Raw genomic sequence first — 12,359 nt, forward strand, 5'->3', positions numbered from 1 at the left:
TACAGCTTCAGGACAGTCACAAGAACTGAAGGAAATGCCTAAGCCTTCTTTAGAAGAGCCCAAAATACTTGATGAGCACAAATAGTTGGTATTCGTGGGGCAGCAAGTGCAAATGCATGGCCAACTTGGTAGTGCCAATCCATGGGAACATGGGCAGCAAGGCAATTATGCACATGCAAGCATTGGACAGCAAGGATACTTTGGTGGTGGTACCATTTTTCATGCTATGGTTGGACAAGCACCACATACGGGAATGTATGGCACAAATCTCTATGGTATTCAGCAGCCAATGCATGGCTCACAACACCCAATGTATCCAGGTAATGCAAGTGGAATGCCTAATCCCATGTATGGCAGCATAGGCATGATGCCTAGGGCACAAAGCAAGCCATATGGATATGTATTAGCACCGCCAGGGACTGTTGGAGCACAAGGATTTGGTGCTGGTCATGTAGGTGCTTCAGATAGTGCTGGTTTTTATGCAAGTACAGCCAATGCACCCTTTTTGCAACAGCCCATTTATGATAACTTGACTTCCATAGGTCCGACGAAGGACTATGATGAAGGTGGCAAAAGCGTAAAGTTTGAGCCTTTCAGTGGTGCACAAGATAGGCTGAAAGCACTTGTTTTTATTCAACAATTTGAAGCAACCTATTCGGGAGGCAACTTCACAAAGGCATCTAAGATACGCAAGGAAGCCACATTTTTTGAAGGAAAATGCATTGCAGTGGTGGTCTACACTTCTTATTCAAGGGGAGTCACCTACCACATGGGTCCAGTTCAAGCAAATGTTTGCTTCAAATTGGTTGACAAGTACCTTTGAAGTAGACATTATGACAGCTTGGAATCAGTTGAATTCCAAAGATTGCAAGAACTTGGACCAGTATAATAAGAAGTTTTGGGATGCATTGCTGCCAATTACTTCTTATTGCACAGTACCCCTCCATGAGCAGGTGAAGTATATTTGTGGTTTGCCAAAGGGTATTTGGGATTTTTGCATGAAGTCCATTGTTTCCAGCATGTCTCGGCTTATAGAAACTGCTACTACAGCCGACACATTGTTTCGTGGAAAGGATGCAGGATTCCACGTGATGATGCCAAGTCACATGTCAAAGAGGCAAAGGCTGAGAAAAAGGGTAAATCTGAAAATAAAGCTGAAAATCAGGGCAGATCTGAAAATAGGGCTGAAAAGAGGAACAGATCGCAAAGAAAGAGTGGAAAAAGTGATGCACGACGTAAGGAGCTGATGGCTGCAAATAAATGCTAGATTTGTGATCAAGAAGGGCATATGGCACGCAGCTGTCCTAATAAACAGCAAGCTGAAAGGATGATAATAAGGGAAAGAAAGGCAAAACCACTGTTGGTTTAGTGCTTGATGTAGTGGCAGATCAGCCTAATCAAGATAGTACTTTCCACATGGCTGTAATTCATGCACTTTCCACATGGAAATAGTATCGCTTAGGGGATGATTTCACGGACAGATCACGAGACTTTGCACTACTTTTTGACTCAGCGAAGTTATCTGAGAAGCACATGCGGTGGATAAACTTTTTATCTATGTTTCACTTTCAGATTGTGTATATAGATGGCCAAAACATTATAGTGGCTGATGCACTGTCACATAAACTTCAGTTGTCGGCTGTTAGTATGGTTTATCACATTAAGTTGGATGCCACGAAGGATCAGTATGCTGCTGATTCTGACTTTGGAGATGTCTATGATCAGCTTTGCAATGGCCAGAGGCATGATCATTTCGTACTTCGAGAGGGCTTTCTGATGATGCATGGACGGCTGTGTGTCCCAAAGCAATTGAGGGACAAGGCGATGACTGAGAGTCATGCTCCTCCTTATGCGGTTCATAGGGGTATTGATGCCACGGTTAAGGCAGTTGAGCACTTCTTTTATTGGCCAGCTTTGAGGCATGATGTTGAGCAATTTGTCCGAACATGCATAGTATGCCAGAAAGTTAGGTATGATAGGCAAAAGATGCCGGGTCTATTGCAGCCCTTGCCTATTCCCGATAGGCCTTGGCAGAGTATTGCTATGGATTTTATCTTTGGGCTTCCACACACACCTGCAAGGAAAAATGGGATATGGACTATCATACACAGGTTCAGCAAGTAGGTCCACTTCATTCCAGTGAGGAAAAAGATAAAAGGCTGATTATATGGCACGGCTTTTTATGCAGCATGTGTTTAAGTATCATGGTATGCTAGAGTCGATCATTAGTGATCGTGACCCGCAGATGACAAGTTTGTTTTGGAAAGAATTGTTTGAGAACATTGGCACAACGCTAAAATTCTCTTCATCCTTTCATCCACAAACTGATGGTCAATCTAAGGATGCGAATTCCATTGTGTTAGATCTTTTGAAGTGCTTTGTGTCAAACCACAAAGCACAATGGAAACAATATTTGCCGTTGGTTGAGTTTGCATACAACAACACAGTGCATAGTCCGCTGGTAAGGCTCCTTTTGAGGTGATAGAGGATGGTAAGAAAGTACCCCCCTATTTTGCACACAAAAGATAAGATCTTTGAGGCCGATCGCTATGTGGAAAGCATGGATGCAGCTTATCAGAAGGTTAAGTATGCGCTTCAAAGATCACAGGATAAGCAAAAGAGAGTAGTTGATCATCATAGGCGTGCTTTGCACTTTGCAAAGGGCGATTATGTATTACTACGATTTGAAAAGGCACAGCTGAAAAAGAAGAAGGGAAGAAATTTTAGAAATTGGATGCGCCGGAAAGTCGTATGTGGCAAGAGTTGGCTCTTGCCGTTCTTAAGCAAGATCTCTGGTCTTGGCTGCATCCTTCTTCTACAGGGTTTACTTTCCATTCTGCCCAGTATGCAACAACATGGTCGCGGTTAGACCGCATATACATCATGCAGGATGATGATTTCCTTCCTGAGATGCTCGAAATAAAAGTGTTGCAACAATATGCCTTGTCGGATCATTTCCCTCTACAGCTTAAGCTCCTTGCACAACCCATTGCACCTTTCAAGCAATTTCTGGATAGACTCCCTTTGCATTTCAACTCGTCTTATTTGAAGCATGCAATCTTTCAGGGCTATATGCAGCAATTGATTGATCGATTCTTATTGGATTTCTCATCTCAAGGCACTACTTCGTTTGAACGATTGCTCTCTAATGTGCAGCGGGTTGCTCGGCAGTATGGGATCCATCATGCCTCTCTTTGTCGGCGGCTCCGACAGGCAGCGGAGGACCTGCTGGCTTTGGTTCATTCTTTGCTGGTGGACACTCCAGATGATGTATTTCTGCTGTCACTGGCAATGCATCTGCCTGATCTTATTAAAGAGTTTCAATTGAAATCTTATCAGCAGGTCAAATTGCAACATCTGACGGAGACTTTGCAAGATAGTGCTTGTCAGACTCATAAGTTCTTTCGAGCTCTCCATGCATCTCCTGCTCGAGAGAATATGACTAGACTCCAGGATGCAGAAGGTCAAATGGTCCTTGATCCGCAGACTATTGTGAATGTGTGTAGGAATTATTTCCTCGACCTTCTTGGTTCTACTTCTCCTCCTTCAGGCCAAATTGCTCATGCTCGTTCAGTTTTTTATGATCTGGTCCGCAATCAGGTTCCTCAGGACATGCAATCTACTCTGGAGGCAGATATTTGTGAGGCGGAGGTTATGGATGTTCTGTTACACTTGCCCAAGGATAAAAGTCCTGGCTGGGATGGTCTCACCAATGAGTTCTTTGAGTTTTTTGCCACCCAGCTCGTGAAACCATTGACGGCTTTGTTTCAGCGGGTGTGGGAAACGGGGATCATGCCTTCCTCATGGAAAGAAGGTCTTATTAAACTGCTTCCAAAAGTTCCTTCACCATCTATGTTGAAACAGTGGCGCCCAATTTCTTTGATGGGTTCTATGTATAAAATCTTTTCCAAAGTAATGGTGAATCGCCTCCATAAGCATCTTCCTACCATTGTGCATCCTCTCCAATATGGTTTCATTAAGGGCAGAAACATTTCGTGCTCGTATTTTAGCTTTACTACCCTTGCACAATGTATTAAATGCGCAACTGGCGATTGATTATGCAAGGCATTCAAATCAGGAGGTCGTACTGGTTCAATTGGACCTGGAAAAGGCTTTTGATTATCTGGACTGGTCTTTCATTGCAGAACTTATGTCTACTATGGGCTTTGGTGCTCGGATGTCTCGTCTGATCTACACTATTAGTGTTGCAACGTCTTCGCGAGTCATGCTGAATGGAGGCGTTACCAAGCCAATTGTCCTTGCCCGCTCTGTCAGACAGGGGTGCCCTTTGAGTCCTCTCTTCTTTGCCCTTGCGACTCATCCGGTTCTTTCGATGTTATCTCATATGGCAACTTCTACTCAATTGGCTGGATTGTCGCTTCCCTCTGGACAGCACTTCATTAGTCAATCCTTGGCTGATGACAGTTTTATGATTCTGCGTGCGGACAAAGATAACCTTCGCAATGCATTAGATGTTTGGGCTCTCTTTGGTCAGGCTTCCGGTCTTCGCATCAACGCTTTGAAATCAGCCATTCTCAGTTGCACGGAGTCGAATTTGCAATCACTGGATTGGCAGGGAATGGTTTGTAGTGTGAACACAACTACATTAATAAGTTGTGTCACCACTTCTAGAGTTAGTTCTAGAGTTAAACGAGCTCTAGTTGAGTTAGGGATAGGTCTAACTTACTTAGACCTATTGTACTTTCATTCCATCATTCTAGTACTTGCATCTTTTGAGTGTGGAATTGTTGCCCACTCTTGCTCATTGTCTTGTGTTCACACTCTCTTCCTCCATTTCCAACATTTGATATCAGAGTAGCTTCTACGTGGGGATTCCAAATAGCCACCGTCAGCTAGTGCTGCCCCGCCAAGGTCTTGCTGCAGCCAGAGCCAACATTCAGCTGGAGGAAGAAAAGTTGTTGTTTTGGAGTAGGTGCGGTTTCTGTTTTCACCATGCACACAATCCCATATGCAGTCTTGCATGCAATTGTACACACACAGCCTCTCTTAGTCTTGTTCGTAATATTCTCAGCCTTGCCCACCATTTTCTGCAGATTTGAGAAAAAACTCAAAAACCCTAATTTTCAAATTTGGAGGTTTTGAAAAATTTCTACAATTTCTCATCCGTCTTGCTCGTCTCATACCTAAATTTGAAGACATTTTCAATTTCTTATACTCTATGCCAAAAAATTTGGGAATTTTCAGCAAACTTTCCCATTTCTTTCCTGCGCATATACGTACGCATGGAATCTGGTGAGGCAGTAGGCATAGTATCCACCATGCCAGCAACAAGCCTGTTGCCTTTTTTCGCGCGTACATTTACCCAGTTGTTGCCACGAGAATCCAAACCCGAGACCTGTTGTTTACCTTTATCCAAAACTTTAGGTGGCTGGGTGGCATCCTGCGATGGAGCATCACACACCATATCTTCCATGGGCTGCGCAACATGCTCGGCATCTGAAGTGTGGTGCTTCTCTGGGCATTCAGCCATAAAATGCCCCAATTTTCCACACGAAAAGCAATGTCCTGCAAAGTTGCCCCATTTCAAACGAAAATGTAAAGGATGCATGCCAGAGCAGTTAATACGTAACCAAGCAGGCCTTTTCCGAGCAGTGTCCCATAACATACACAGACGGTTGCGATTCATGGCCCTTAGGCTTGGGGGACCAGAACAGAGCCCACAGCGGCCATGGCGTCCTTTAATGATGGCCAATAAACAGCCGGACAGTTTTTCACTTCAACCCATACAGGGCATTCACGTTGCAGTAGACGCTGAAAATCTGCCATTGGGCACCATGGCACCACATGGACCAGACGGCGATCAACGAACAATGGCAGTTTAGACAGGAGAGCAGCACGATGTGTCTCTGATTTCAACATCACCTCAAAAAAACCCCAGGGCCCAACAAAAATCTCTTCAACACATTCCCCTTGTAGCAGACTGCGCAGCCACTAGCGAATACGGGAAAGCAGTGGGATCCTACCAGTGAAGAAAAGTATCACAGCACGTTCATAAAACACTGAAAAGGAGCGCAAGACATGTTTCGGGTCCACCGTGGCTTCCAGAACATCTTCCGTTGCAGAGTCCAAAAAGACTTCCTGATTATATTGAACATAATCGCCAAGCAGAGTGTTGGCAAACTCCAGCAAATGCTCCCAATCAACATCTTGGGAGTCCACAGAATCAGAAGCAACCTGAGCATAGGAACGATCCTGATGATCCATTGTCCCTGCCGAAGTATGCTTGGTGCATTTGCCCGCTGGTTGGAGGTCAGGAGTAGGGGGCATCTCCTCTGTGCACGGAACCATATCCTCTAGTTCCTCGGTATCAGAATCCGGACCAAGAGCTGCCACCGTTTGGTCTATAAAAGCCAGATCCAGGCCAGCCATATTGTATCAGTACGTATGTTGGTCAGAGATCGAGTGAAGAACTCACGGGAGGCAGATACAGGCAGGCCTCTCTCTCTCTCTCTCTCTCTCTCTCTCTCTCTCTCTCTCTCTCTCTCTCTCTCTCTCTCTTTTCTGTACAGAGGCGCTATCCAGGGGCGTATTCTGCAAGTATAGCCGATGAAACCTGAGCTTTACCTGACAGCCTCAGTCGTGGCCTGTCCCAAGAACACGTGTGGCAAGGCACAACCCTAACAGTGCAGGGGCAAGAGGGCGAAACAAAGGGCTGGCAGTCGACGGCAGAGCGGGACAGTCTGGGGCGCAGGGCAAGGGTCCGGCGTTAGCAGAAACCCTAACAAACAGGGCGAACGGGCGAGAAGCAGGCGCAGAGGTCGCAATTCAGGCGGGTGAGGGACACAGCCGATGGGCTGTCCGACAACAGGGCGGGGGACTCAGTGGCAGTCGACGGGGTGTCAGGGGCAGGCGACGGGCCTGCGGGTGACGACCAGAAGGCGACGAGGGTCAGGCGACGACGACGGGACACCAGGCAATGGCAATGGGGCTGCAGTGACGCATCCTCGATCCCTCAGACTGCTCTCTCTCTCTCTCTCTCTCTCTCTCTCTCTCTCTCTCTCGGGCCACCAAAACATAGCGCACAAATATCACATAGACGGCACAATAGAAGTAAAGTGAACAATATCCAACCAAGGAGCAACCACGTTAGGGAGGACTACGTCTGCGAAACCATGGAAGAGATCTGCCATAATAGTAATCCTTGAACACAGGCCACATGGCCATAGATACCCGAGGCTAAATCAAAAAATGAGACATTATAGGTGTGTCGAAACCATGGGAGAGATCTGCCATAACAGTAATCCTTGAACATGGGCCACGTGGCCATGGATACCCAAGGCTAAATTAAAAAATGATGACATTACAGGCGTGTCAAATGTACCAGAGAGCTATCCATCTGAGAAAATCGAAGAGGCAAGGATGACTTGAAAACAAAGAAGGCATCTTGCCCAAGACCCAAGAATGGACATGCGTTTGTTGGCAAGTTAGGAAGGTACACCCACTAGAAACAAAGCTCCAAATTTGTCTCATTACAGAGCAAGAGATAAAGAGATGAATCGGTGTCTCACCACATGTGGTACAACAAATACATCAACCCTATGAGATCTTGCAAGCACGCAGCACTTCCCCAATGGGGAGACCCCCAATAAGTAACCTCCATATAAAAACTTTCCCCTAATAAGGAATCTTGGACTTCCACAATTGGAGAAATCTAGCCTGCCATTTCCCTCTGGAATGATGGACATGCCATACTTTCTTGGCTTTCTCAGTGACTCATCTCTTGTCCTCTACCATCTTATGGTAGATCTGATTAGCTAATCTTATCTCGAAATCATCAAGTTTCACAAACATCCAATCCCACCAAGGTGTAGAAGTCTAAAAAGCAGACAATGGAGTATATTGCTGAAGCTGCTCTTTAAGGCCGACCAAATTTGAGTATAGCATCTAGGCACCCAAAATATTGGCAAATGCAACAGAAAGAACGAAGTCGGGGTTACCCAAGAATGACTGCATCATGGACTATGTGCAATCCCAATCGAGCCATCCGATTGAATTTATCTCGCTGCAAGTCTTTATTAGGCCAATCCAGTAGCCTGGAAGTGACCAACACTTCCGCTTAAAATGAATTCATCTCCTTTTGGAGATTACTAGGATGTTAAATCGTGGAAGTAGAGTATCTCCTATCTATAGTCAATCAAATGAGTAAGGAGAAAGGATTGTGAAAGTTTAAGAGGCCGCATGGAATTCAGCACATGTCATGAAGAAACAGCGATAACCATGCGACCATGTGAGATACCAATCTCCTTAATAAAAAAAGTTCACAATATCAATCCAAGGATGACTCTGCACACATAGGCCCTACAAAAGTGCCATTCTTAAAGCTATCATATGGAGATTGACATCCAACAAAGCTGCTCTTCCCAACTTTCTTTGAGTAGTAACATGCTACCAAGAATCTCACTGCAAGCCTTTATCAAGCCAATCTAGTAGTCTTTGAGCTTGCCCCTCTCTCTCTCTCTCTCTCTCTCTCCCCCCGCAGGCAAGTAAGGGGTAATTATATTAATTACTAAAAACGTACAAAAGTCACAAATGAACTAAAAGGACAACAAAGCAACAAAGGGCACTGTTGTATTCCATGAGACGAAATCCTCCTGTGGGAGAAGCCCTATATGCTGCACAATACCAAGTTGCCACTGAAGGCAGCTTTATGGTATGGTCAATGTCCACCATATTCTACTCTTATGAAAGCCCCAAATGTAATTACCCTCAGCTGCCAAGTAGTGGTAATCCTTGACAAGCAAATGATAAATCTGATTAATTGAAGCAGCCTTTTCTCCTTCATGAACAGCAAAAACCTGAAAAAACAGAAATTTGACTAGTCACATTGAGAGCCTTATAGCATGGAATGGCCAATTCGTATTGTTTCTAAGATCTCATTGAAAGCCTTATAGCATGCATAAATTTGGAAGTCTTGTTGTCAAGTGATCTTCAGCCATCATGCCTTCGATATAGGCCACCCTAGCAAAGTTCTCGTCTCGACTTTGTGGGCACTTGGACCAACTCCAGAGGAGACAACTGGCAACTTCAGGAGCTCTTACAGAATGTGTTTTGCACATCACACCACCATTGCTAGTTTTTCATGTATGGGATGGTAACCCTTGGTGGTGCTGCAAACACCTACCATGGCTTCCCAAAACAACCACCACGATGCCCCAAGAGGCTTTGTGTATATGTCATGACAGCCCATGCCCTTATTATTTTCCTAAAAAGAAAAGAAACAAACAAATTTGCTTTTGGTTATACTTATATTGATCTGTGAAATAATGTTTTTTTCTTAAGTGATGTTCCTCCTGGCTTTCCATTGATTATGACATTTTTTATGCATATTATATTTATGTTTTCTTTAGATTACATGTGGGATTGTTGTACACGCCAATGGTTGACTCCATAGATATTCAAGAATGATTAGACTTAATAGTTCCCCATTGAGCACTTGTATTTCATTGTAAGATTCTTCTTGAGTAACATAATTTAGCCACAATTTTTTATTGCAATAGAAAAAACAGTTCCCTGTACTGTTGAAATGTTTTGTGGACGATCTAAGATCTGGTTCAAAGTAGTTTGACATAATCTTTTATACCTGAATTCAGGGGGTTGCTATAGCTGTAAAAGCTGGGCTTACGAAGGCTATGTTCGACAGTACGGTTGGCATTCATCCAACGGCAGCTGAAGAGTTGGTGACAATGAGAACACCCACTAGAAAGATTCGTCAAAAGGATGCCCAAGTTCCTGAGGTTTGCTTGTCTTCTGTATTTAAGCAATCAGTCTGGTTATGATTTTCTATTACATGATACGAAGCTGCTGTTATAAAGTCATGCAAGTTCAACAACAGTGATTTATTTTATGTCTACTAATCCAGGATCTAAATCACCCTCTCTATGATACAGGCTGAAAAAGTTGTTGCGTCATAGTGAAGTATTTCATGAGTGGCTGACTGAAAGGTGATCGTACCCTTCAAGCCCCGGGCAGCTGGGTCTGGACTCTCAACATCAGTTGACCAGAAAGGAAGGTTAAGCATGCAAGCAAACATGTAGCTTCTTATCAATATTCTACAGAAAGGGTCCTCATCGAGCCTTTTTGTATGGGTCCCTTATTATCTTAGTTAGCGCTACCATTAAAAAATCGGAAATGTGTGTGTGTATATATATATATAAATTGAGGCTATGCTGTTATTAGCAAGAGCATGATAGTATTCTTGTAATGGTTCATTGATGTTAGTTGTGCATGGGTAAATCATGTTTACTTCATTCATCCATCACGGGGCCCTTTCGTGGGGCTGCCAGCGTTTCCCTTGAATATTTTGTAAGAAAGATTTGCAATACACCAAAATCATGTACTTAAGACAAGACACGGTAATTAACCAAAATGCCAATTGACATCCTTATCTTTTTTAGACAAGAATGCTTATTTCATGAGCGATTAGAATCTTGTGTGCAGGCCAACTATTGAGTTCTCTCTTGGTAGTCTTATGATGTGTGTTTGGTTGGGTAGGTTTTCTTTTTATTAGAGGAAAATGCCATTAAGAGATCCTTAGCTCTTTTAGCCAAATAAATATTTCTGCTAGTTCATATTAAGCTTGGTCCAATGACCAAGCATGAGTAGCAAGTTTCTCTTTGGAGGTCTTATGATGTGTTTTTGTTGGGTAGATTTTCTTTTTATTAGAGTAAAATGCCAAATGATATCCTTCCCTCTTTTAGCTGAATAAAGATTTCTCCCAAGCTTGGTCACAACCAAGCATGATTTGCCCACACGAGGTTGCCATGGTTTCCCTTGAGGATTTTGTAAGTAAGGTTAACACATGCCAATTGACATTCTTATATTTTTTTGACAAGTGCCTATTTCATGAGCATTAAGAATCATGTGCACATGCCAACTAGCAAGTTTCTCTTTGGAAGTGTTATGATGTGTTTGGTTGGGTACGTTTTCTTTTGATTAGAGTAAAATGCCAATCAAGATCCTTATCTCTTTTAACCAAGTGAAGATTTCTTCTAGTTCATATTGAGCTTGGCTTAACCAAGCATGGTTCTCTAAGAAATGTTTGTCCTTTAGTATTGTGAGCTTGGTCGCATGTTTGAGCATGTTTTCTTTGAGTTTTTATTGAGCTTGGTGCTTGGCCAAGCATAATTTTCGTTGAGTTTATAATACCATATGGGATTGAACTCAATGATTTCTTTTAATTTATATTCCTTGCTTATGTTGAGATTGGCTATAAAGCAAAATATGATCCCACTCAATTTATAGTGCCCTCTAATACAAAGCATGGTTAGAAGGGTAAGCATATGATCAATAAGGCTATAGTATCTTTTAATATCAACCTTAGCCACATGTTCAAGCATGATTTTTAGAGGTTGTAATGTCCTTTGAGATTTAGCTTTGGCCATATGACCAAGCGCATTTTTGTATGTTATGCATGCTTTCTAGGATTTTGAGCTTGGGCCCATAGCCAAGCACAACTTCTCTTGACTTGTACTATGCTTGCCCACATGGCCAAGCATGATGTACGTGCTTGGCACAACCAAGCATGATGTCTCTAAGCAATGTTAGCTCTCTAGGATTGTTAGCTTTTTCATAGGATCAAGTAAAATTTCTTTGAGTTCACATTGAGCTTAGCCACATTGTAAGATGTAATTTGAACTAAGTATAAAATGTTATTAAAGATTGAGTTCAATCTTGAACTCGGCCAAAGATCCCTTTTATATTGAGCTTGGCCTCATGGATAAGCATTTGCTCTAAGTCATTTGTGCACTCATTGAGCTTGGCCACATATCCAAACATGATTTCAACTTGTTTGTGCTTGTATTGAGCTTGGAGACGCAACCAAACATGATTTTTCTCTAGGATTGTGAACTTTTCAATAGGGTCAAGATCATCCTTTGAATTCATACTGAGCTTAGCCATGTGTCAAGATATAATTTGAACCAAGTTTAAAATGCCATTAAGGATTGAGCTCAATATTGAACTTGGCCAAAGTTTCCTCTTATATGGAGCTTGGTCTCATGGTTAAGTATTTGCTCTAAGTCTTTTGTGCTCTTAAACATTGAGCCTGGCCACATACCCAAACATGCCCTATCATATATTCATTTAGGCAAGTTTGTTTACTACAACATGAGAATTGAACATAGTTTTTGGTTGTATGTATTCTCTATTTGAAGCTTGTGCCATTTCATTGGTGGTCAACAAGCAACACAATGCATTCGTTTGACATTTGAGTGATTGTTTTAATTTGAAGGAAACATATTGTGCCTTATAAATGTACAATTTCTCAAATTTTATATTTATGGAAGGCGTATACCTATAGCCTCCAAAATTTAGAACAAGGTTGTGAAATGATGTAAATC

At 42.8% G+C, this 12,359-nt stretch overlaps 1 protein-coding gene across 2 annotated transcripts in view; it reads left to right on the forward strand.

The window, feature by feature from the left end:
* GR (glutathione reductase) overlaps positions 1-10,446 on the forward strand; it is a 122,070-nt gene extending 111,624 nt beyond the window's left edge. For both annotated transcript variants that reach the window (XM_087679890.1, XM_087679891.1), the window contains exons 9-10: positions 9,612-9,755; positions 9,909-10,446. In XM_087679890.1, coding sequence (XP_087536016.1) covers positions 9,612-9,755; positions 9,909-9,932 — 168 coding nt within the window. In that variant the 3' untranslated portion in view covers positions 9,933-10,446. The remainder of the gene's footprint in view (positions 1-9,611; positions 9,756-9,908) is intronic.
* The last annotated feature ends 1,913 nt before the right edge of the window (positions 10,447-12,359 follow it).

This window comes from Lygodium microphyllum, chromosome 6 (assembly GCF_053477565.2).
Source record: "Lygodium microphyllum isolate KBCC chromosome 6, Lygodium_microphyllum_v1.1.10, whole genome shotgun sequence".
NCBI lineage: Eukaryota > Viridiplantae > Streptophyta > Polypodiopsida > Schizaeales > Lygodiaceae > Lygodium > Lygodium microphyllum.